Here is a 26,224-nt window from a genome sequence, read left to right as displayed (position 1 = left end):
TTTCCTACCTAATTCCCCGGACCAGTTATGTTTATAAGATGTTCTATACAAACTCCCCATTCTGTCCTATGGGGAACAGGTAGCCTTGCAATAGTGAAAAACGAAATTGGCAGTAATTGACTATCAGGACATGCCACACACACCAGGGCATGTCCTACCTTTGACATACACTGCACCCTGCCCACGTGGGTACCTAGGGCCTACCTTAAGGGTGGCTGACATGTAAGAAAAGGGAAGGTTAGGGCCTGCCAAGTCGACATGGCAGTACCAGACTGCACACAGGCTCTGCAATGGCAGGCCAGTGTCACATTTACGGGCTGTTTGTGTGGGTGGCACAATCCAGTGCTGCAGCCCACCAACAGTATTTGATTTACAGGCATTGGCAGACGCAGTGCACTTTACTAGGGACTGACACATAAATCAAATAGGCCAATCATGGAAACACCAATCCATAACACATTTTACCACAGAAGCACCTGCACTTTACCACTGATCTGCAGTGAGAAAAGTGCACAGAAACACTACGCCAGCAAAAAAAAAGAGTCAAAACCGGGAGGTCAGAAAGCAATAACTCAGGGGAAACACGCAAAAAGATGCCAAGTCTAACAGTATGTGGATAACAGAAAACTTTAGCAATTGTTGTGAGGGTGCAACGTAACCATGTCCTGCTCAGTATTAGTCATCAGTGCAGCATTATGTCCAGTGTCCTCAGTCTTCCTGCCCTATTTGCGGATGATCTGTATATCTCAGAGATGGTCCAATGGCCAGAATATCCCCTCCCGCAGGTAGTTGCACTATACAGAAGGAATGAAATGGTACTTGAAGACATCTGTATGAGGTTGGCATGTGATCGCCCTTTATCACCTGTGGAATAGGGGCGAAGGATCAGTAAGTCTCATAAATGGGCCCCAGTGCTTCATTTGAGATGATGATTGCTTTTCGGGCCACCAGCAGTAATTTTTAGGGACCAGCAGCTATTTTTCCCCTTCAGACATTTCCTAAGAGCAAGAGAGGGAAAAACACACTAATCACAGAGAAGAAGGAGGAGAAAGAACGAAACATTGCCACAAACTGGTAAAACAGGAAAATGCAAGAGATAGATAAAGAAGCTGGAGTGTGTGGCAGTTGCTTAAAGAAGCCCGAGTGGATTCAAAACTATGCAGCCTTGGTATACAGCACGTTGACATTTAATAGCGCTGGCCCAGAGCATCTGAGCAGAGCATTGGGCACTAGCACTCACTCATTTACAAATTAAGCACTGTTGGACCCCATACGTATTTAAACAGAGTGAGTTTGTCTTGGACTTTGCATATGTGCCTCTCGTATGTGACTAACTGGTAAAGTTTGGTTTACCGTTTTTGGTTGGCAGGGAGTGTTAGCTGTTGCCAGTGGTGGAGGATACAGTCCTTCGCAACCATCAAGGCCGTCAACATCCACCTCCTCCAATGAGTGAAACTGTCATCCACATCCAGAACATTGTGCAGGATGGCCAATTTGGCCGCTGGGATAAAGTGGGTGGGGCTAGTATTCCGCAGTGTGTTCCATATACCAGTCCAGTACTGTGACAGTTTTGTTCAGGACCAAAGTATGTGTAAGGCGTCAGTCAGTTTCTAAACCTTTCCAGCAAATGTCATGAAGTACCAAGCGAGCTCCTTTCAGTTTGTATGGGGACTAGTACCAGTCATCTAAAACATTTTAATTGGGAGAACTTGAATAGTGCTTATAGCATGGTTTTGCCATGATTGTTCAGCAAGTCCCACCAGCCCTCGTCAGTGTATTCGATACCTAGGCAGGTCAGCCAATACTGCCACACCTAGTAGTACAAGATTAAAGTGAGTCAATAAGAATCTGGCATATGTTGGAGGCAGTGCAACAGGATACGCCCCACGTAACTATGTATGCCATGCAATAGGGCATTATCACCATTCAGATGCGAGAGTACTAGGGCTTGAACAGCAGATCTGAAGTTGCTTTGTGGATGAAACAATTTGGCTTTCTTTATAAGAGAGAGCTGGTACCCAGCTGTTTTTTTTTTTTTGGTAGTGTTTCTTGAGTGTGAGGTCAGTGCCCAGGGTGAACCCAAGTAACTTAGCATTAGGTGAAAGTTGGGGTTCAAAGCTATTACGGTTCATGTTACTGAGCAATGTTTGTACTGTATCTTGTTTGTTGTTCTTAGCAAATATTAGTCATTATATCTTGGTTGGGTTCAACTTCATGTAGGTGCTGGACTTCCAGGTCTGGATGTTGGACAAGTTGTTTGAGGCATTGGATGCAGAAGCATATGAGAATTTCAAATAGAGTTGTCAATTAGCTACATATTGGTGAATCATGATGCTATCCTCCGTGAGTAAAGCACCAAGTTCCTCTATGTAAATCTTGAAGGAGACAGGAGATAGTATGAAACCTTGGGTGACTCCACATGTGATAGAGATCTTTTGTGAACTTGAGGTTCCTATTTGAAGAAACTGGTATTGGTTGAAAAGGTAGGAGAACCAGTGAATAACATTGCCAGTGAATCGCAATCGTGACTTGAGGGTGTGTATGAGGGTGGGATGGTTGCCTATGTCGAAGGCAAATGAAAGGTCTAGCAATACAAGGAGGCAGGGGTCATCTTCATCCAGTGGTCTATGTGTAAGGTGGCAATCTCCGTGCTGCAGCGTGATCTAAAGCCAGACTGGTAGTAGTGGAGGAGATGGTTAATAATGATGTGATCTTGGAGTTGAACATAGACTACTTTTTCAATGATCTTCCCAATGACTGGTAGGTGAGTGATGGAGTGTATTGCCTGAATCTGCGGACTCACAAAGGATTAGAAAATACCAAACTGCAGAGATAAGTGCTATTAAAAGTTTCACATCAAACCACCAAAACATGTTTTCTGAGTAAAGTTCGTTCATAACAAGTTTGGTGTAAATCTGTTCAGCTGTTTGGGTTGTAGATGCAAGTATTGATCTTAATGAAACTTGATATACTGAATCTTAGCTGACTCAAGTAAATCAAAGAATAGCTTTTCAGTGGAAAGTGCATCTGACCCAGAACTTGTGACTCTCACTGTGTAATATACCTACTTAGTGAATGTTTGCAAGTGCTTTTAAAGCTCGTATTTCACAATAAAGAGGTCTTCACTGTGAATTATTTACCATTTCTTCTTTCCTTTGTTCCTTGTAAAACATTTTCAGAATTAAAGCGCTGCTCTTAAAACATTAACTAGCACACCTGGCAATCTCACCCTTACCTTGATGCAAGCTTCTACCAATGAAACCTTCCCAGTGTGTGAAGATATATATTGTAGAAGCAGAAACCTGAAATCAAAATGTTACAGTGCCCCACATGCCACTTGTACTTTATTTTCCTTCTTTATATACATTTTGTTAAACCTACTAAATAATGTCAGTGTACTACAAAAGAAAAATACATTTTCCAATAAGTTTTTAACTTCCTGACAATGTTCTTTGCATTTAAAATTTGACTTCTAATATTACACATGGTTGCATAAAACACATTTTAAATGTTAGCATGTTATCTCTAGCAAAAATTACTAAACGGATGATAGATGATGATCAGATGCTGCACATCTTTCTATTGAGTACTAAAATAGATTTAGCAAATCATGTAATATAAAAAATATGTAAGCTGTTACATGTGCACTGTGGTTCCTATATTGCCTTCTCTGGGTTCAGGTGACATTCTTATCTATGAGGCCAATGGCCTGGTGAGATATATACACCCATACTACGCAATTACCCATCATTTGCTCCATGTATATATAGTATATCTGCAAATGAGCCAAGTATAATATGTTATTTATCACCATTATTGACTGTGGGAAGGGGCCATGATTCACACGAGGCAAAGTCTTGTGATGTAATAATAGCATATTACACTCTGCAAGCACATCTAGGATCTACGGTTTATGCCATGACATATTTCATGTGTGTTTGTTTAAAAAACAAAAAGGGACTTTCCAAATCCATGATTCAAGGCGTTAGATTTGTGCAGTAGCACAATATCACATTCAAGAGACATCATAACTATTAAGAGATGTCCCTGTGTAAAGGTAATATCATTTACAATCAGTGGAGCAATAAAATATATCTTTCTATCACAGTTTCCCGAAGTGTGATAATAAATCTAAATATCACCCATGCGTCTGGCCAAAGCTAAACCTTTCTGATGAGCTCTAATAATCCTGTTCTTAAAAACTGTGGTAGAATAACAGACATTCGAGGTGAGCAGACCTGGAGCATCTGCGGTTTTGTAGAGTATTTCATATAAAGGAGTTGTTCTCCACCTAAAACTTGGGATCTACCCAGGGTTCCGTGCTCTTTTTTTTGCATATGTGGGGCACTCTAAGCCTATATTGTTTTGACCAATACATTTATAAGTGCCAACAATGATTAAGGGCCATATGTAGGTAGGCTGTGTTTTGCGATTCTCTAATTGCAATTTTTAGGGAATCGCAATTAGAGAATAGCAAAACGCTATGTAGGTAGGATTAGCAATTTTGTTTGCGAATCCCACCTATTCCTTATTTGCGATTCTCTAATTGAGAATCGCAAATAAGGAATACCTTGCCATTCATTCCTATGGGCTAAAAGGCCCATAGGAATGAATAGGAAGACATTCTCAATTTGCGATTCTCAATTAGAGAATCGCAAATTGAGAATGCAATTTCAAGGGTGCAAGGGTGTCAACATGACACCCTTTTGCACCCCTATAATGAGCATGGGTGCACATGTGGCGCACATACATGCTTTAAGGGCATGTATGTGTGCCACATGGCACTTTGAATAATGCAAAAAACTGCATTATTGAAAGAAATCGCAAATTACCATCAACCTGAAGTTGGTGGTAATTTGCGATTCCTTAAGCCAAAATAGCACAACTTGGGTGCTTTCTACATTGCATTTAAGGAATTGCTATTTGGGATTCCTTAAATGCATTTGCAAAATAAGCAATCGCAAATTTTGCGATTCCTTATTTTGCATGCAGATTTGCCTTCCTACATCCCACTTAGCAAAATTGCGATCGCAAACGCCGAAATTCGGCGAATTTCGGCATTTGCGATCGCAATTTTGCTTTCTACATATGGCCCTAAATCACTTATGACATCGCCTTTGACATAACTGCTTAACCCATAACTTGCACCACCATCTTGAGCTGCCCATGACAAATAGCTTTACACATTTACAATATGTGTTAATTGGTCAAAGACCATCATCAAAGACCAGAAAAGAAAGACAAACTTCCAAGTGCTAGATTGATACTAACCTTTGAGTTCACACAGTCCGATAAGAGTTAGATTCGACCCCAGTGAACAATGTTGATGTTAAAACTAGATGTTTTTAAGGAGCTCAAAATCTACACAAAGATGGATTGTTCTTGGTGAAAGTTTGTTTGATGGCTGCCCCATTTGCAGATTTCACAGGACTCAGACCTTTTCAACAGGTGAAACAAGGAGCTAAAAGCTGGCTGATAAATTGACATTATCTGATGTATCATGCTAAAGTTTCATTGTGGTCATGCAAATCTGGCATCTCACACGTAGGCACTCATTACAGCTTTATTAGGGATACCAATGTTGTGGATATTGTGAATATTAGTAATTTCCAGATGCAGGATTACTTATAGACCAAAAGAAACTGTTCATTTATCTCTGACTTCCAAAAGTAATTCCCATAGCCTGTTTCTTTTTTGAAAGACATATTCCACTACATCTGACCTGGCTAGTTTTGCTCTGAAAAAGCCAGAGGTATGTTCACATAAAGTAATACTGTATGCAAAGTTACTGCATTACTCAGAATTCTCAATTTGGGCAGAAGCGCTCATTTGCATCCAAAACAGGAATTCCGAGTAACTCGGAATGAGGGCCTATGAGTTGATGCATGTTTTGGCTCTTCCAAAAGGGTGCCCAATGTAGAAATGTATTTCACTCTGTCCATGCCAATCAATACACAGTTTTTGAGCAGGCTGCTTCTTGGCTTCTATGAGCTACCCAGAGTCTCCCTCTGCTCTCCAAGATACAACAGGTGCCATCATTTCAGGTTTCTAGGCACTTGAGGCAACTGCGAAATTTAGAAAGGAATCAATGGCAGACCAATGATTTCTCTGTTCCTGGGGGAGGCGAAAAAAGAAGCTGGCTCGCCAGGTCTTGCACGGAATTTTGTTCCAGGGAACACATCAGTGTGGGTGAGAACAGTTTTTGAAGTTGAAGCCCTAATCACTTTGCTGTGTTCTGCAACCATTCAGGACACTGATCAGTCTTTATTTAAGCTACTATGCCATTTTCAGCAGTGCTCCTTTCAAAAGCGCCAGTGAATTCATTGTTGTCTACTAACCCTATCTACTGCGCTTCCTGGGAATTCCAAAATGTCTGTGGGTTTTAATTCTTGTGAAGCACCGTCGCCTTTCTCCTCAATTACATCAGAAATAGGCAGGTGACTTACAAGCCATTGTGCATGAAACCTGCCTTCTGTGTAGGTCCCAAGAAAAATGGTTTTGCCATTTGGATTCTTCGTAAATTAAAATCCCTGTTGGGCATCACCTCAATCCAGGAACTTCCCAAAGGGGTTCATTAAAATATAGAAGCATTTTTCCAACACAGCAGAATGTGCGTTGCCTGGATGGATAGACTACTTTAATATATTCCCTCTTTATAAAATATATATTGCAAACAGATTTTACCTATTTGAATCCTGGTTCAAGAGTGTATTATCAAAGTCTATGCATTTCCTAAAATGATGTAAATTAGAGCTTCTACAACAGAGATTATAAATGATTTCAAGTGTTTTTAAAGGTTATCTTTACAACTATTACAACTACTAGTAGGCTTTGGTAGGCACAGCACAAACGATATCTAATCTATTGGAATTGACATACTTTATTCCACCAGGCTTTATAAGAAATATTTGATGAACATTTCCAATTCATAGAGATTTGCTGAAAGGTAAGAGCTAGCATGAGATCTAACAGCCGTAAGTTTCTATGTGTGTGATTGGTTATCCTCAGAAAGACTACCCAAAAAGAGTATTAGTGGAGTTAGTGGGCAACTTAAATGAGCCAGACATTTTCTCAGAAAGAAGCAATAGGATGACAGCGGAACAGCATATGTGCAAGGCCACCAATTTGATGCTCACAGGACCAACATTCAGGAGAGGAGCCCATGGAGAATTTAGCTAGTACGGAAGGGGTAAGATATAGTCTATGACAGAGAAAGAACAAAGACCGAGAAGTAGAAACTATTCTGGAGGTTTTGTATAGTTTATCCCAAATCTTATTCCAAAATGGAAGAGTCCAGGTACATCCCAAATCCAATACCCATTGCCCCAACTTAGTTTTGGATCTGGCGTACGACAAAGAGCGAAGAAGTCTATTGGTAAAACTTTAGGAACAGAAGTAAGAATTGAACAAAGAGGGGATTGGGATGAGGAAGAAGCACTTGATGATGAATGAAGAACATCAAGAAGAATATTTATGAGAAGGAGATATTTAGGCAAAAAGGTTCAAGGGGGCTTAAATAAGTGTTGAAATTGTGAAAAGGAGAGACCATCATTATTAGAAAATAAATGTTTGACCCAAATAATACCTCTTTACCTCCAGTCTTTCGAAATAACAGTTTGTTGATAATAGTAATACCTAAGAGGAGACTTTCGGAAGGAATCATCAGTTGCAAACTGTGATTAGTAAATCGGTTTTAGGATAGTGCAAGTGTGTTTAAAAAGAGAAGAAGAAAATTAAGGAAGGCTTAGCCGAGAAAGATATAACTTCACAGGGAAGAAAAGGAGCTAGAGAAGAGCATTTAATATTCAACCTTGAAGGGGTAAATGATGTTTGCAACAAAGTAAGCAATCTAGAGGCTTGTCTGAGACAGAAACCATGTGACCTTGCTTACAAATCTTCAAATAATTAGCCAAAAACGTACCCACTTGATTACGGCCATTGTAAGAACGAGCACTACTACGGAGTAAAATTGAGGAGGCTTTATCTGTGGAGATCTTATTAAACTTTGGCTTTGCACGAATAAGCTCTTTCAAATTAGGTGTAGTAGATGAAGAGTAATATTGATCTTCTAAATGTTTGATATTGAGTAAAAGGGATTGATGGTGTTTAACAAGAGATTTATTTTACCGAGATAGAAAATCAATAATTTGGCCTCGAACTGAAGCTTTAAAAGTATCCCAAAGTAATTGCACAGAAATAGTAGGGTCTGAATGAATTCCAAATAAATTCCTCAGAAAAAGCCCAAAAAGAAGAGAAAGTAAGGTCAAGTAAAAGGGAGTTATTGAACCTTCATCTAATGCATTTGGAATGCACCGGGAGCAAATCAAAACCTAAAATGACAGGGGCATGCTCAGAAACCACAATTGGTTCAATAAAGGAACCTATGGGATTTTGGGAGAGCAATTTAGAGACAAAGTTATCATCCAATATAGAGAGGGAACCATGAGGAGGCAATAAAAAAGAAAATTATTTCCTAGGATTGCAGATTCTTCATGAGTCCACCAAAAGACATTGAGATATAAAGGAATTAAATTCTTTGTGCATTTTTTGGGGTATATATTTTAACTGGCGATTGACGATCAATAAAGGGGTCCATTACTTGATTACAGTCACCACCCAAAATAAAAAATTCATCAGCATGTTGTAGACAGTTTTGGGAAATGTTAGGCCAAAAGGAATTATCAATCTGGGTAGGACCATAAATATTACAAATAGTTAAGGGGTATCATTAACAATTAACTTAACAATGATCCAGCTGCCTTCCGAAACCAATTCTTGAGAAACCGTTACCAATTTTAAACTCTTGTGGCAAAGATTAAGAATGCAATTTTTCCTATTTAAGGAAGGGGAGACAAAAACAAAACCCACCTAACCTTGTTTAAGTTTTAAAGCCTCAAGTTCAGAAAGGCAAGTTTCTTGGAGCAGAACAAGGTCAGGAGAATACTTAGCCAAATGAGACAAAATTCTCTACCTCTTTATAGGATTAATTACTCCTTTAACATTCCAAGAAATAACTCTGAATGGAACAACAAATAGAAATATATGCACAAAGTTGGTCTTTTAAGACAGAACCTACAGCAGACAATAAGACATCGAAAAAGAAAACAGAATGAAATTAAAGAAAAGAGAGATCAAAATGAGGAAATGGGAAGGAAAGAGAAGATCAAAAAAGAGCGACGGTACATGTCAAGCAATAACGATTGTAGAAATATACCTGATAAGGATGAACACGTGGGAAGAGTCGACGGCAGCATGGGATTAGGACAGCACAGCAAACGCGTCGACAAACAAACGGAACACAACAAGATAAATGACTGGATAAGACACCAAGGAACCTGAAAAAAGAAGAAGGTTAGTCAGTAACCACAAAGAACATAATAATAAAAGAATAATAAAAGAATGAGAATGGGACTGCAATTGAAAAATAACACCAAGAGCTAATATAATTTGCAGGAGCAACCATACAATACAGAGAATAGTCATCTTATATTTCGCTGAGTTGAGGACTTTCAGTAAATCAGTAAATTCCAGAAAAAAGATGATGACATCTCTGGGTTTGGGTGACGAGGAGTATGAAAAAGAGTGTGGACCTAGATTATGAGCTCTCTAGCTGAGGTAAAAAAGAAGTACAACATCCTTCCTGAAGACCATAGAGGCACAGTTTATTTCTTCTATTTCCGGTTTTTAAATCTTCAGAGTGAGCCTTCAATGTTGCCACCTCTTTTTCCGAAGCTGACATTTTTAAAGATTCATCTTACACATCACAGACACATTATTCAAGGTCTGTGATTCATGTTTCCATTTGAGACCATTTGTCATCCAAGTTTTGAATGCGCATATGTAAATGTAGTGCATTTATATAGCACTCCGCACACCCCCGAAAGGGTCTCTCAGGGCACTGTGCACATACCGCTGTGGAACCCTTCCTGGCCTTTCCCTGTGAACTGCCCACTCCTGAGCACCCCTAAGGTGAAGCCAGGCATCCTAGAGCTTTTTGGGGCCGTTGTGGAGATTAAGCAAGCTATTGCCCAGAGTTGCAGAGTGGGACCCATGATTAGAATAGGCACCGAGGCGAGATTTATCGGGTCTGGGGAAATTGAGCCCAAGACCCGCCGAGGCGGGAATTGAACCCTGGTCTGGGCCAGACCTCTACATCAGGGTCTGCCGCTCTAACCATTGAGCCACACTTCTCCATATTGGTTCCTTCCACGAATGGATGGAGCGTACGGATCAAGTACCAGATCAAGAGAAATAGGAGCAAAGAATTTCTCAGGAGAGGGAGGGTCCCGTTTGACCCTCTTGTGAGTAGATGAGGTCTCAGCCAGACCAATTTGAGGATGACATGTTGGTTGTAGATGAAGTTGTAGATGAAGTACACCTCGATAGACAGCTGAAAGGTTTTAAAAATGACCACAGTTTTTGTGAAGAGGAGGCTGCGTGAAGAGGAGACACCTTGAGTTTCTTTAGTCTGCACATAAAGTGTGCAGAGAAGCCTTCCTAAAATGTAGAAAAGAAGGACTGGTCGAGAAAACAGCACCCAAGAAGAATTAAGAGTAAAAAATTACTTCAGCATGATGAGCCCTAAATAAGCAATGCAAAATACAGCAGGGAAATCAAAGGCATGCACGGCATCAGGAGGAATCCATGGATGCAGTAGGACAAGTCAACAAACCTCCTGGAGAAGCACAGCAAAAAAGTCAGGAGAAAAAATAACTTCCCCAGACATAAGCCAAAAATATCTAAAAAGGCCACTGCAAAAAAGCAAAAAAGAGAGAGACCTACCATTGGCCTAAAAAAAGATCTAAAATGCCAGTTCAAGATAGAGGATGGCTCACCTTGCATTCCTACACTCAAAAAGACTGCTTCTGCGATAGAATACTCAAAGGCACGGCTCCAGTCAGCTCCGTTCGCCCGCTGACGCAAGGAGCTCCAGAACTAGGTGGCCATCTTGTCCATCAGAATCCAAATTTAATACACATACCTCAGTATGTGTGACATGCTATGAAAAGAACGTAAATGAAGAATCCCACATTTTGATCGGAAGATGTACACAAAAGGGCTGCCAGCAGGACCCAACTTCCAACCATCTCAGCCAGCATGGAACACTCCAACTGCCATTGATTTCCCACCCAAGGCAACTCCTTTGGTTTGTGTTTTTGTCCAGGTAATATCCTTGTCACTAGGAAGGAAGGAAGGTAATGAAACACTAATTAATTCATCCGTACATTGGATTTGAAGCATAGTTTGTTTCATCCTTGCAAGGCCAACAGTGTGGATTGAAATGGTAAACTACCATTTGCAGACAGGTGTCCCGGTGAGATTTCCTTTGAGTGCCTTGAATCCGCCCTGAATAGGTTTTGCACTGTTTGCTTCCTGCTTTGTAAGTCATGGGGCTACATCAATAGGCTTGTGGAAGAACAAATGGCCTACGAAGAGCATCAACATGGAGTGAAGAAGTTGGTGAGAAATTACAAAGAACGTCCATTTCCAAGTAGTAGCTATTTATGAGGGTAGGAGGTGAAGGGAGGGTTAGGAGGTCATGGACTGAGACACAAATGTATTGGACTTTCACTAATGTTCACAAAACCATTTTGTGCTGTCTACTGGACTCTTATTGTTTATTTTATTATTAAAAGGGACCATTCTGGGGGTAATCTAGAGTCTGGCTCGCCTCGTCCCTTGAGAGCAAACCCTTATCAGTCTGTCTCATTCTTTGGGCTTGGAACTATTTTTCTCTGAGGCTTAACTTTGTCGCTACTGGATTTGCCTACCTTATGCTAATTCCCTGAAATGATTTATTATTCATTTTGACTGATTACATATTTAGCTTTCTGTATTGACCTTTATTATTTAATAAACATTCATGGTTTTGAATGTTTACTTGTCTTAAGCCTTGAACGATAAAGCTCATTTAAATTGATTATGCTGTGAGATTTTATTGTCTATAATGTCCTTATATGTTCTTAAGGACAACACCGTCTGCATCCTACATAGGTGCTTTAGTTTAGATTAATAAAGATTAGATCATTAAGATAGATTCAACACAGGTATTCGAAGAGGACACCTCGCATTCAAGGTGTGCTTCATCTTCAGTGTCCTCTCCTCATCTAGATAGGTGAATACCACCTAGATGGACTCAACCAACCTCCAATAGCTCTGTATACCTATGTCTTTTTAGAAGACAAAATGGCATGTCTTTATAGAAAAACCCATGTACCAGTACATTTTTGTGATTACCAGAGAACTGTGCATAGAGAGGTTTCCTCTCGGTCCACGTTTTGTGTACTATACAGAACACTGTGCATCTGGTCAGATTTTTTTTAGCCTATTAGCCCCTTAGCGCAAGAGTTTTGCTTCACATTTTCAGACATTCGCTCATTTAACAAGGTTGGAAGTGTAAAAACAGCATCCTAAGGAATTGGCTATTCATTGGCCATCCTCTGAATTGTGTGCCCTGAACCCATATAGATGAACCTCAAGCAGCATGTGATGTCCCCTGTCCTACACCCATGCACCCGACACATAGACATGCATTGATGGCTAGGACACATAGCCCTTGCCCTATAACTTCTGCACTTTCACAACCCACAACTCCCATTTACTGATATGGGAACATGTGTGTGGCTTTTTTCTAAGAGTAATATTGTTTTACTCTTGTATTAGGTGTGAATTACACGTCAGCTTCCAGGCCTGAGTCACAAAGTATTTTTGTGCTGCCTTTGTCTTAATTCAGGCCTTGGTGTGTCTTACTGATATATTTCCCAGAGTAAGCTATGCTTCCAGGAGTAATCCATGCTTTCCCACAAATGAGTTTACGCATTCTTATTTGTTGCTTACTCTAATTTTAGAAATTCATAATTAAGACACATCAGGTAAATGCATGTTTGCGATTCCTTAAAAGCGATTTTTAGGGAATCGCTATTAAGGAATCGCAAATTGCCATGTAGGTAAGAATCGCAATATTTTTTGCGATTCCTTAATATTCCTTAATTGTGAATCGCAAATTGCGATTCGCAATTAAGGAATACCTTCCCATTCATTCCTATGGCCCAAGAGGCCCATAGGAATGAATAGGAATTGGTCCCTTCAATTTGCGAGTCACCAAGAGGCACTCGCAAATTGCGGGCGTAATTTCAAGGGTGCCAGGGTTCCAAATGGACACCCTGTTGCACCCCTGAAATGTGCATGTGTGTAAATATGGCGCACATACATGCCCTAAGGGCATGAATGTGTGCCACATGGCACTTAAAAAAAAGCAAAAACTTGCTTTTTTAAAGGAAATCGCTAATTACCACCAACTTGAAGTTGGTGGTAATTAGCGATTCCTTAAGGCTAAAGTGCACTTTCTTTTGTGCTACTAACATTGCATTTAAGGAATCGCAATTTGTGATTCCTTAAATGCAAGAGCAAAATAAGGAATCTCAATTTTGCGATTCCTTATTTTGCTAGTAGGTTTCAACTTACCTACATTGCTCGCTGCCAAATAGCGATCGCAAACTCTGAATTTCTGCGAATTTCAGCGTTAGCGCTCACTATTTGGCCACCTACATCTGGCCCTTAGTTTGAAGTAAGTTATCATTAGTCTTGTAAAATATTTTTTGAATCAGTCTCAATATGCAGGTGATGGTCACAAGTAAGACAGCAGTAGGACACAGCTACTCACACAAATATCTTTGTGAATTAGGCCTGTAGCGTGCTTGCTGAACGCACAATGTGGTGAGCAAGATGTACCCTGCAATGTACAAGCAACTCTTTGGTAAGTGAGGGCCAGTGTCTTTAAAAAAAGACATATTTATTTTGATTGGGACATTAGAAAAGAGAAATATTAGCAACGGAAGTATAGACATTTTAATTAAGGAAACTCTACCCACTATCGATAAGGGGAGTATCAACCATTGTTCCAAAAGTTTCTTGATTTTCTCCCTCGTTCTTAAATAATTCAGTTTATATAGCTGTTGGTACTGGCTAGACACATATATCCCAAGATATCTAATGGGATCAAGGTTAGTTGCTTGCATTCTTAAACAAGATGGAAAAGAATTTACATTTGTATTAAGGGCAAGAATTTCGGTTTTATTTGCATTTATTTTATAACCACCGATTAACTCAAAGTTCTTGAATTCCCTTAAAACGATTTCAAGGTTATCTTTGTCCGGAGACATATATAAAATTATGTCATCTGCGAAAAGTTTCAGCTTAGACATGCCACAAATAGGTGTTTGAATAGCCGCATTATTTCGTATTTTAATTGCAAGAGGCTCTATAAAAAAAGTAAAGGGCAAGGGCGAAAGCGGACAGCCCTGTCTGGTCCCACGCTTTATTTTTATAGTCCCTGCTTGTTTTGAATTTATAACTACCTGGGCCGTGGCCCCCTGATAGATATTGCGGAGCATGTTAATAACCTGAGCTGGGAAGCCAAACCGTCCAAGGTAAAAAACAGGGTACTCCAATTCACTAAGTCGAAAGCTTTCTTTGCGTCGACCATAACGATACTTGCCGGGATAAAATTTGTATTAAAATAATCCAAGGCATGTATTAAAAACTGTGTGTTTGCCGTCATCGATCTACCCCCAATAAAACCAGTCTGATCACTATGAATTGTCTCTTGGGCGGCAAACAAAAAGCGCCCTGCTCACACTTTCATTAAAATCTTATAATCTGAATTCAGAAGACTGATGGGCCTATATGAATTAACATCCGCCGTATTTTTGTCTTTTTTAATGAAGGATACAATTATTGATTGTTTAAAACATGTTGGGACCAAGCCTCCCTCTTTTATATAATCAAATAATTTCTTCAGGGAAATAATCAATTCTCCTAAAAAAACTTTATAAAATTCAATAGGGAAGCCATCCTGTCCACATGCTTTCGCCCCAGCTGTTGCTCTAATGGCAGCCATAATCTCGGCTGATTCCACATTGGATCCCATTATACTGATCCGGTTGTCTGAGAGTTTAGGTTCAATGAGTTTGTATTTTAGAAGCATTTGCACTTATTTCACAATTGCACTTTATTAGATGTTTGACTTACGGTTATTCTGGATTAATGAGGATAACAGCCGCTTCAGCTATATTGTTTTTATAAAAACCGAAAAAAAAAAAACATTTGATCTTGATGTTGGAATGATATCTGTTATTTGTGATAAAAATGCACTTGCACTTTAATTGATATTGCACTTTAGAATCACTGCAACCATGTGGGTTGCTGCACTTTAGGCTATTTAGTTTGTATATCGCTAATTAGAAGTTATCGTATCTGATTCATCAAAATGTTTATTTTTAATGATCTGAAGTAGATTATATATTCTCTGCACCGAATGCCTTGCTCAATAAAAAATGTAATTAAAAAAAAAAAAAAAGTGAGGACCAGTGTGTTCACACGTTCATTCTGAACCCATATTTACCAATTATCATCACCTTTTCTTGCCTTCATGGAGAACTCTTTATATGACAAGGATTCAATTTGTGAATATCTGACATCTACCTACTTGTTAGACTCCATGGGGTAGATCTACCACTGCGCTGAATTGGTGAAAGGAAAAGAGCTGAATAATGCTACATCTACTCTCTCCCGCTGCGTCGGCTCTCTTCGAGCCTGTCTTGTACCATTTATGCTGGTTTGCATCGCTTTTGTAATGCAATCCCAGTGAAAATTGCTAGTAAATCTGCCCAAATGTAACAATAACTATCTTTAATTTTGTATTTCAGTATCCAAGAATTGCTCATCATTTGAATGCGCACTGTGGAGTCGGGTAAGGCTTAATTAAAAATAAATTACATAAATTGTCTCATTCTTGTTTAATTTCCTTCAATGACACGTGACTGGTCTAAGAATAGTGAGGTTTAAAACTGTCCTGGTTTAGTGAAACTGGCATAAACTCAGTATTTTATAAAGGGGGTCTTACTGTACGTGACAGCTAAGAAGTCAAACAAGGTAAGCGATTTCCTACACATAGGTCCTGATTTTGATCTTGGTTGGATGGGTTACTTCATCACAACGGTGACGGATATCTCGTCCACCGAAATATAAATCCCATTATATCCTATGGGATTTATATATCGGCGGACGGGATACCCATCACCGTTGTGACGGAGTAAACCGTCCGCAAGATCTAAATCAGGCCCCAAGTGTCACTTGGCATCTTTTTTCTCAATTAGTCACTCAATACATGGTATTCAGTACAATATCACTCACCTCCCTCTGCATCACAGAGTTTTACATTGGCATATGTAAAATGGTCTGAAAGCCCCCCCCCCCATTTTTGGATATAGAAACTAAGTAGAAGTCAGAGCAGAGAACAAGTGTGATACAAGTGAAGCAGGGAATAGGTCTTGCCATTCAACGATTGATACTCTGTACTAGATGGAAACCTTTTACATGGTGACCACAACGCTGACGTGTTATTGAAGATTACGACTGTGGTGGGAAGGGATGTCATGGGTGGTGGCACTGGGAATGCAGGCAGGAGTTTAGTGAAACATAAAATATTGCCAGCGGGGCTCTCCTCGTAGATTGGAACAGAGTATTTTTATACAGACTCCTAAATGGTGCAATAAGGCCTCTGCCTTACTTTACTTTATAGAGAAGCCAACTCCGCAGACAGAGCCATATGTCCACCAGTGGCATCTTGAACCTTCCAGGCTATATCCCAGGGTGATCATAGACCTCATACACTTAATATATTACTGTCCAAGATTTGCTTTTTTGCAAATTGCAGCCCTTGTGCCTGAGAGAGAGATCTTGATCTCAATATTAAAAGCAAACTGATGCATCTGCAAATTACGCCTTCGGTGGTAGTACAGATTGATGCTACATGCACGTAAAACAACCGGGACAACACCATCACGTGTGACACCTTAAAGAGCGTCCATCCCAGTGATGTTATTATTAAATTAGGAGGGAATCCACAGCAAATCTGACTGCCCAGTGGCCATTTGCTCATAAAATGCTGAAACAACCTGATTCACATGGGTTGCGCCTATGCATAAAGTTGTGATTTGTGGTATTCACAATACTCTCCACAGCCCATCCTCGCCCAGAAGCTGTCGGAGATATCCCAGTCAATGGCAATAGTAAATACAGTTTCAGGGTGGAATGGGTAGGGACACCTCCAAAATTGTTTAGGGTGTGCAGAAATGAGTCTGCCCCAGGAAAATATTTTTCCTATTGAGAAAAACTGCACTTGTATAAAGAAACGTTTGCATGCATAAGTCGACCCCCTATAAAATTATGCATGTTTGCTGTTTTCGCAAGCACATAATTGTCAAAATTAAAACACTTAACTGTTGCAGATTTTCAGGAGTATTTTGGAAAAGCTTTTGAATTTGAAAAATGCGACCATTGCCACTCAAGTGAGAAAGTAAACTTACAGGTTCAGATATCTTCTTTTTTAGAATTACATACACTTTGTGTTTACCTCAGTGCAGAGCAAACTTGGAACAATTAAAAATAATGACCAATACAAATAGAGCACTGTTTAGAGTTGGGCAGATCCAGGTATTAATAGTGAATTGACTGCAGGGGCACCTTAAATTGGGCGGAAGGGACATCCACACATTTTGGCAGATCCCCTGCGCTGCCAAACTCTATATACAGAGGCATGGCAAGGTATTGGGGTGGCGAAGCTCCCTCCCACCACTTACCTGCCGCGGTCGTGGGGCAGCGAACGCAGGGACCATCGCATCTCCTCCCCCCGCTGTTACCTGTGGCTGTCGCAGGGCAGCAAATGCCCCGACCGCCACAGGTGGCAAAAGGTCTAGATACCCCACTGTCTACACAAGGCCAACAACTTTGCCACTATCCCAGTGACCGCTTCATTTCATAACTATTAATGTTCCACCCCTTGTTCAGCATGTCTGTGAGACTGCAACCAAACAATATTTTTTTGTACCATAAATCTAGCAAAAACTGAACAAGTTCCATGTAGTCATTGTTTTAACACTGGGTCTTGTACTCTGCATTAATTTTGGGGAAGATGCAGCACATACATTAAAAGGTGGTAATGTTGCAATTGTGTTCTTCGATTTCAGATCTGTCAAAAGTTACTGGAAGCACAGGACCGCGATAAAGGTAATCCAGCAATATTTGTTTTTTCTCATATCTTAGTTTGAATAAAATGACTTTTGTGATTACATACATCCTTCAAACCTATAGTAGTGTGATGAGACACCCATTTTTCCAGAACCAGTATAGTGGGCCAAGCAGCCATTACTTTTTGCTTGTAATCCATTATTGTTATTAAAATATTTGTATAGGGTTTTTTTTACAGGAAGATTAAAGCTTTCTGGTGTTACACCTAATTTGGGTGAAAACTCTTGGGATTACAGCTGAAGCACACATTGCTCAACCCAATGAATAAAACGTGGTCCAAATTGTGAAAGCAATATGTGGCAAATATTGTGTATATACACCTCAGAATGGGGAAAATGCATGCAATAAGTGCCTTTTTCTCCACTCCGTGGCTGAAAACTCATGCTGGTTTGGCATTCTTCAATCAATCAGGGAATTGTAAGCGCGCTACTCACCCGTGAGGGTCTCAAGGCGCTGAGGGGGGCGGGGGTCCACAGATCTGTTTAGCCGAAGAGCTAGGTCTTGAGGGTCTTCCTGAAGGTGCTCAGGGAGGGGGCGTGTCTGATGTCTGCCGGTAGCTCGTTCCAGGTCTTGGCTGTAATGTGAGAGAAGGATCTTCCGCCATCTCTGGCTCTGTGGATGCGTGGGGTTTCAGCAAGTGCGAGGTTGGAAGATCGGAGGTTTCTTTTGGGTGCGTGGAAGTTGATTCTGTCATTGAGGTATTTGGGTCCGTGGTTGTGTAGGCATTTGTAGGCGTGAGTGAGGATTTTGAACGTGACTCTTTTCTCCACGGGGAGCCATTGGAGACTCCATAGGTGTTGGCTGATGTGTTTGTGTCAGGGATGCCAAGGACGAGGCTGGAGGCGGTGTTCTGTATTGTCTGGAGTTTGCGGAGTAGGAACTTGTTGATGCCAGCGTAGAGTGTGTTTCCATAGTCCAGTCTGCTGGTGATGAGTGCGTGGGTGACTGTCTTCCTTGACTCAGGGGGGATCCACTTGAAGGTCTTGCGGAGGATGCGGAGGGTGTTGAAGCAGCTGGAGGTGACTGCGTTGACCTGTCGGTTCATGGTGAGTGATGAGTTGAGTACGATGCCGTGGTTCTTGGCGTGGTGTGAGGGGGTAGGTGGGCTTCCGAGGGCGGTCGGCCACCAGGTGCTGTTCCATGCAGAAGGAGTGGTACCGAGGACGTCTGTCTTCTCGGCGTTGAGCTTCAGGCAGCTGGTGATCATCTAGACTGCGACGTCTTGCATTCCTTTCTGGAAGTTGAGTTTGGCAGTGGTGGGGTCTTTGGTGAGGGAGAGGATGAGCTCGGTGTCGTCGGCGTAGGATATGATGTTGAGGCCGTTTTGCCAGACGATGGCTGTGAGGGGGGCCATGTAGATGTTGAAGAGGGTGGGCGTCAGTGATGAACCCTGTGGCACTCTGCAGGTGATTTTCGTGGGGTCGGAGCGGAAGAGCGGGAGTCTGATCCTTTGGCTTCTTCCGGTGAGGAATGATTGGATCCAGTCCAGGGTTGTTCCTTGTATGCCTGCGTTGTGTAGTCTGGCGACTAGTGCGCGGTGGGAGACGGTGTCGAAGGCCGCTGATAGGTCGAGTAGGATGAGGGCTGCGGAGTGGCCTTGGTCCAGGAGGTTGCGGATGTCGTCTGTGGCGGCGAGTAGGGCGGACTCTATGCTGTAGTTGCTTCGGAATCCAGATTGGGACGGGTCGAGGACAGCGTTCTCTTCAATGAATCGTGTCAGTTTCTCTGCAACTTTGGCTGAGAAGGCGAAGAGCGAGATGGGCCAATAGTTCTTGAGGTCGTTGGGGTCATCTACGGGCTTCTTGAGCAGGGGTCTGACTTCTGCACGCTTCCAGTTATCTGGGAAGGGGCCTGTTTTGAAGGTGGTGTTGATGGTGCGTTGTAGTTCGGGTGCGATGGCGGCTGCGGCTCTGTGGTAGATGTGAGGGGGGCAGGGGTTGTGGGGGCCCAGAGTGGATGCTTTTCATGGTCGAGGCGTTGTCTTCGGCTGTGATCGGTGTCCAGTTGGAGATGGTGGGCTCGCTGGTGTTTCTGGAGGGCGGGGGCCATCTGTGGCTCCTGGTGCATGGTTGTTGAAGTTGTCGTAGAGGTTTTTGATCTTGATGTGGAAATAGGTTCCAAGCTTGTCACAGAGGTCTTGGGATGGGGTGATGTCTGTGGCTTTGCTGCGTGTGTTGGTGAATTCTTGAATGACACTAAAACGTTCCTTGGAGTTGGTGGAGTTGGCCAGGATTTTGTTGTGGATGAAGTTCCTCTTGGTGGCTCTGATCTGGTTGTGGTAGTCCATCATGGCGTCCTTGTAGGTAGTGTGGTTTTCAGTTGTCTTGGTGTTTCTCCAGTTCTTCTTCAGGTGTCTGCAGGTGCTTCTGGCATCTTGGAGAGCGGTGGTGAACCAGGCGGCATTCCTGGGGCGTTGTCTGTCGGTGTTGCGTAGCGGGCGAGCTCTTCTGCGCAGTTGGTGATTCAGGTGTGGAGTTCTCTGGCTGCGTTGTTTGCATTGGGTGACCAGGTGTGGTTGTCTCGGGTGAGGGTGGAGTTAAGTTGCTCATAGGTAACCTTGCTTCAGTTCCTTTGTGGTGGGCGTGGAGCTGGTTTGGGTGCCTTGGGTTTGTTGATGGCGAAGTGTATGCAGTGGTGGTCGGTCCATGGCAGCTGCGTTGTGTGGCTGAATTGGACACTGTTTCCTGCCGCGAAGATGGGGTCGAGGGTGTGTCCTGCTCTGTGGGTCGGTGTGTTGACAAGTTGTTTAAGTCCAATGCTGGCAGGGTTGTCATGAAGGATAGTGGAGTTGGGGTCGCTGGGGTTCTCATGGTGGAAGTTCAGGTCTCCGATGAGTATGTAGTTTGTTGAGGCGATGGCGTGGGGTGCGATGTAGTCGGTGATGGTGGTGGTGAAGGGTGTAAGGGGGCGGCGGGGTCTGTAGATGAGGGTTCCTCAGAGTTTGGCTTTGGGGGTGGTCTGGATCCTGAAGTGCAGGTGTTCGGCAGAGGGGAAGGTTTTGCTTAAGGTGGTGAGGTGGAGGGTGCTCTTGTAGGCGATGGCGAGGCCCCCTCTTGTGTGGTTGGGGCGGTCTTTCCTCTGGATCTAGTATCCGTCTGGGATGGCGGTGCTGATTTCGGGGGCCGGAGGATGCATTGATCCAGGTCTCTGTGAAGAAGGAAATATCGGGCGAGAGAGAGTCGAGTAGGTTCCAGATTTCCATGGTGTCTGTGTACGGAGCATACGTTGAGGAGGATGCATTTTAGGGTGTCGCTGGTGCTGGCATCGGCGGTGTTGGAGGCTGGGGTGGCGGTGAAGGTCTGGCGGCAGTAGAGGCAGGAGAACTGCCCGTAGCTCGTGTTCGGCGAGGCCTGTTGGCATTCTCGAAGTCTTCCAGGGTTGAGTGCGAGGAGGGTGGTGGTGTTGTAGCGATGGGTAGTGGGAGGTCCAGGGATCCTGGCGCTGGTCACAGACGGGCGCAGGCGGGCTTGCCTTTGGCGCGCCTGCGGTGCGACCGCGCAGCGGCTGCCATTAAGTACAGGAGGTAGGAGGGAGGAGAGGCTGGGAGGCGGGAGCTGGGGAATTCCGAGGGGAAATTCTGGGGGGGGGGGGGGGGGGGGAGGGGCAGCGAAAGGCAAAAGGAGCAGGCAGGCACGAGAAAATAAAACAGTTGGGGAATTAGAGCAAGACACAGATGGGCACAATAACAGAGAAAAATTAAGAAAAAAAACGGCTGAGAAAGGTTACGGTGGTTGCAAGCAGTGTGGTCCGAGTTGGAGCGGCAGCAGGCGCAGGAGCGGGCAGCAGCCTCGAACCTCCCAAGGAGGAGGTCAGGGTCTGGAGGCAAGAGACGGCACAGCGGAGCTGCGGGGAGAGAGTGGACCTAGACCGAGGGTTTTCTTCACCTATTAATTACTGCACAGGACAACCTCACGAGTTGCAGATACACAATTACCTCACTTCTAGTTAAATGAACCATTTAATGCATTGGCAGGGCTTTAGTAGGCTAAGCTGTTGGAAACACATTCATGGTAGTCCAGACACCACAGGACATTTGGTTCCATGGCACTGGGAGGCCCAATTTGTTTCGGGACAGAATTCAAGACTTTGGGCCTGATTTTAGGTTTGACAGAAGCTACTCTGTCTGTCAGGGTGTTGTACAACATCACCTCCTCCCTCCTGATGGACTACCATCCTTCATATTTAGGGATAACGGCCAGCCCTGCGGTCCTCTCAGTACCTTGAAGGGAACCACCATCATGGCAATTCTCTCGAGGCTACAAAACATTTGCTGAATGTCTGCCGTCGGTTTTGAAAGCTGTCCACCAAATATTTATTATTGTTTTTTCATTCAAAAACAAACTCTCAACTGGTAGCTTATTTTTGAAAAAACTAAAAAAGCTCAACATTGGGAGTTTTCTCTCTGGGAATGGTGTCAATATTGTTTTTTGTATCCCACATTGCTAGGTTTTTCCTGAATGTGATGGATAGAAAAAGACATTACACGTTCCACCCTAAATAGGCTGGGGGTGTAATGCCTTTCCTCTGTTGGTCCTTACTCTATTTGGCTACTGGAGGAAACTTTTCACTGACCAAGCCAATGGGGGCTCCGCTGACAGAAACCATATGGTCTGCCTGTCGTTAGCCGAGGCAGGCAGACCACAGTTTGGCAGATAGACTACACCGTCACGTTTGTGACAGAGGGCCCTGTCTGCCAAACTCTAAATCAGGACCTACGATTTCCTGTCATTCAACTGATATGAAAAGCACAGCAGTCCTGGCCAGGAAAAAAAGAGTTCATTGTCCACACAAAGCTGGGAGCATACTCCACTAGTGTAAGGACATTTTTTTAATTAATAAAATTCCACAAATGCTTACTGGCTTGTCATTTTGTCATGACATTGCAGACAGAATGGCACTATGCAGATTTGCAGGACATGCTCCTTCCATGTCAACCACACCCATACATCAACTAGATTTGAAAATAGTTGTTGGAAGTTGGTTTATTAGTGGGTACATGTAGGTACCTACAGTTGGTAATTACGCCACAATCGCAAATCAGGTCAAGTCTCAATAAATGAATCCTTGTTCAACACTTGATAGCTTGGCTGACGAGCAGTCAGGCTTAACTTAGGAGACAGGTGTGTAAATCATTTAATATCACCAAGACAGCAACGAAGTAAAAGGCACAACACAATAAAAATGCAACACCAATCAATAGAAAATAGAAAATATTTTTATCTTTAAAATGTCACCATAACAAACAAAATCCAATGTAGGGTAAATAAAAAAATGTTAATTTTAGCGACTAAAATTGTAAAATGCCAACCGCGGCTATCTGGTAGCACTGGACCGGGACAAAGTCAAAGTTTCAGGCCGACCGCAATAGAGCGTGGGTGAAATACGATGAGTAGTTGGACCCAGTCAAGTTTTTACATTCTGACATAGTTACTATTTTGGAGCTTTTTCTCTTGATGTCGAATGATCGGGTCCTTGATGACAAGGGCAGCCTGCTGCAGCCTAATACCTCGTGAGCTCTGAAGATCTTTGCCATCGATGGTGAGGGGCTCCAGAGCTTTCAGCGGGTCAAACCTGGGTAGTCAGGCCGAGTCGCGGTTCAACATCGCCAGCTTGACTCTTTTCGTCGATGGCGGTCTTCTTCTGGAGTTGCCAAACTTGCAGTTTTTCTTCTGAAATGTTCCTTGAGAGTCAGAAAGGGTCAACATCATCAGCCAAGTTTTCAGAATCTCTGCTTTACCTCTTAGGGGTCTGGGACTCCAACTCCCACAATGCACCTGGTTAGTCGAGGAAAATCCAACTGAAGCAGATCAGCTGGAGATGTCCTCTCAGTGGATGTTGCAGGAAGCTTGTTCAAGCACTTTTCTACCGTTTGCTGCTCAGGAAGTTCACTCCTTATCCTTGAAGACAGTCAAAGTTCTTCTTGAGTGAAGCCTTTAAGGTGCAGCAGAAGAAGTCCTTCTGAGCGCAGTCCTCTGTTGTGCAGTCCAATGGGCTAGCAGAGCAGTCCTTCTTCAGATGTTTCAGGCAGGGATCTCAGGGGCTCCTGCAGATCACCGATATCTATCCTCTGTTCTGGGTAGGGAAGAGGAGGGGGACACTCCAACGTTGCCACCTTCTGGTGTGACCACTTCCTGGGGAGTGTGGCATAGTTTTGAAAAAGAATGCACAGTTCCTTAAAAATCAAAATGGAGAAATTCTCTCCTAAGAGTGCAAGTCTGGCTAACCCAACCCACTGGCATGGCTCACTTTTCCCTACAATCCCCTTCCAGCCCCTTCCTAATCTAAGTCAATTGGTTCCTATCTGGCTGGGGATCAAGGAAGTGGGGGTTGGCCTGTATCCTGGCTTCTACTTTTGGAGTTCACTTTCTCTCCCAAGCCCCCTTCCTATCCAGGGAACAAATCGCTTCCCTCCAAATGGCGGTATTATTTCAGGCCAGGCCTATTCACACCTACTCAGGGAGCAGCTTGGCTCAGGCTGTCAGAGGATCACTAACCAGGAGAGGCTGCTACAGGGCTTTTTTAGGTAACTTCAGTATAGTAGGTTCTGAAACTTCTTTCCTGCTATAGTTATAATAAATCCAACCATGGCAAGTTGTTGGATGTATTGTAAATATCATTTTGCTACTTTGTATTATGTTGCTAGCTACTTCCAATCAAATGTTAGTCTTTATTAAAGTCTAAAAAAGCCTCCCAATGTTAGCCTAGGAAGCTAGCAGCACTGCAATGGGAAAAAATTACTTTGGCTGTTTTTCCCCCACCAGGGCACATGAACCATATGTTATAATGTATCTGTTTTTTATAACACTGCACCCTACCCTTGGGGCACCTAGGGTCAGACCTTAGGGGTTGACTTTATGAAATAAAAAGATAGTTTTGGAGTTTGGAAGTAGTTTAAATACCAAGGTTGAATTTGGAGATAGGGCTGGCTTTAAGAATACACCAGACACCACAGCAGTGCACACACAAGTGCATTATGACCACTGGGGTCTCTAAACCTAAATGTCCTAACACTTACTGTCTTGGCCAATTATAATTACACCAATTACCACATACATTTTAAGGACAGAGCACTGGCCCTGGGCCAGGGACAGTAACCACCAGTTTTAGTCAAACAAATGGGGTTGATCAGGGCAAAAAGGATGACTTTCCTACAATGGTAGTCTGGATGCTCGCTGCTTGCTGTGGTCTAAATAAACTGTTGTTTTTTCAGCACAAGAAAGATTTCACTGAACGTTCTAAAATGGTACTCCTCCTTCAAAATGTTTCTTAAAAACCATTTCAGAAGAAGCAACTGAAATGCTGTATTCTATGGAGAAGCTAGACTCCCTCTTTGCAGCGTCTGTTGGCAAACGTTCTCATTGGGAGGCCTCTTCGACTGAAGAATAAATCTTTATGTGCTAATGGTGTTGACTGTTGCTCTAGAGTAAAGCAGCATTAAAGGGGGGAGTGGGCATTGCATTGACCCCTTTACACAATATTACATTTAGGTGACAGCGATTTTGTTGCACACAACAGTGGCTAACTGCGGCTTTACACTGATTCTTAGATAAGGACACCCTCTGATAGGTAACAAGGGAAGGTATCAGATATTGAGAAATACATTTAAAAAAAAGGTTGATATGGGACTGGTTAGACTGGATAGCAGCATTTAGTTGTATCATTTACTGGCAGGTGGTTTCACTTATTACATTTAAAGTTCTGTTCTTTTTCAAACAATTAAAAATGAATCTGAAAGACTATGTGATGGTTGTTTTTGCATTTGTCAGATGGTCCAGCAAATCGAATAGTAGTTGATGTGTCTATTTTTTTCAAAGCAAAGCTATCCATTTCTGTGTTATTATTAGGTCTAAATCTCTGGGCTCGAATGGTCTTTTTACCCATTTACTATTAGAAGTAACATGTTCCATGTTAATAGGACCCAAATACATGTGAGTTGATCTGCAGACTACCTTGCCATTATAAAAACACACTCTCTCAGAGGGTTACCCAATCAAATCTTGATAGGATTGGCACTTCCAATTTTGGAGGATTTATCTCAATTTAGGACCTGTAATATGTAGACCTCCCTGAATATGCTAATTTATATTTATTTTCTTTAGAATTAACAGTTGTGATATATTAAAACATAGGCATG

At 42.5% G+C, this 26,224-nt stretch overlaps 1 protein-coding gene across 3 annotated transcripts in view; it reads left to right on the top strand.

Annotated features, from left to right (window-relative positions):
- LOC146835075 (vitamin D3 hydroxylase-associated protein-like) overlaps positions 1–26,224 on the top strand; it is a 536,242-nt gene that overhangs the window by 480,357 nt on the left and 29,661 nt on the right. For all 3 annotated transcript variants that reach the window (XM_085602742.1, XM_085602743.1, XM_085602741.1), the window contains exons 11-12: positions 15,708–15,751; positions 18,030–18,069. In XM_085602742.1, the coding sequence (XP_085458868.1) occupies positions 15,708–15,751; positions 18,030–18,069 (84 nt within the window). The remainder of the gene's footprint in view (positions 1–15,707; positions 15,752–18,029; positions 18,070–26,224) is intronic.

The sequence above is a fragment of the Triturus cristatus genome, chromosome 4_2, assembly GCF_964204655.1.
Source record: "Triturus cristatus chromosome 4_2, aTriCri1.1, whole genome shotgun sequence".
NCBI classification, from domain to species: Eukaryota; Metazoa; Chordata; class Amphibia; order Caudata; family Salamandridae; genus Triturus; species Triturus cristatus.
Note: the sequence above shows the minus strand (reverse complement) of the source record. Positions and strands in the feature narration are given on the sequence as shown.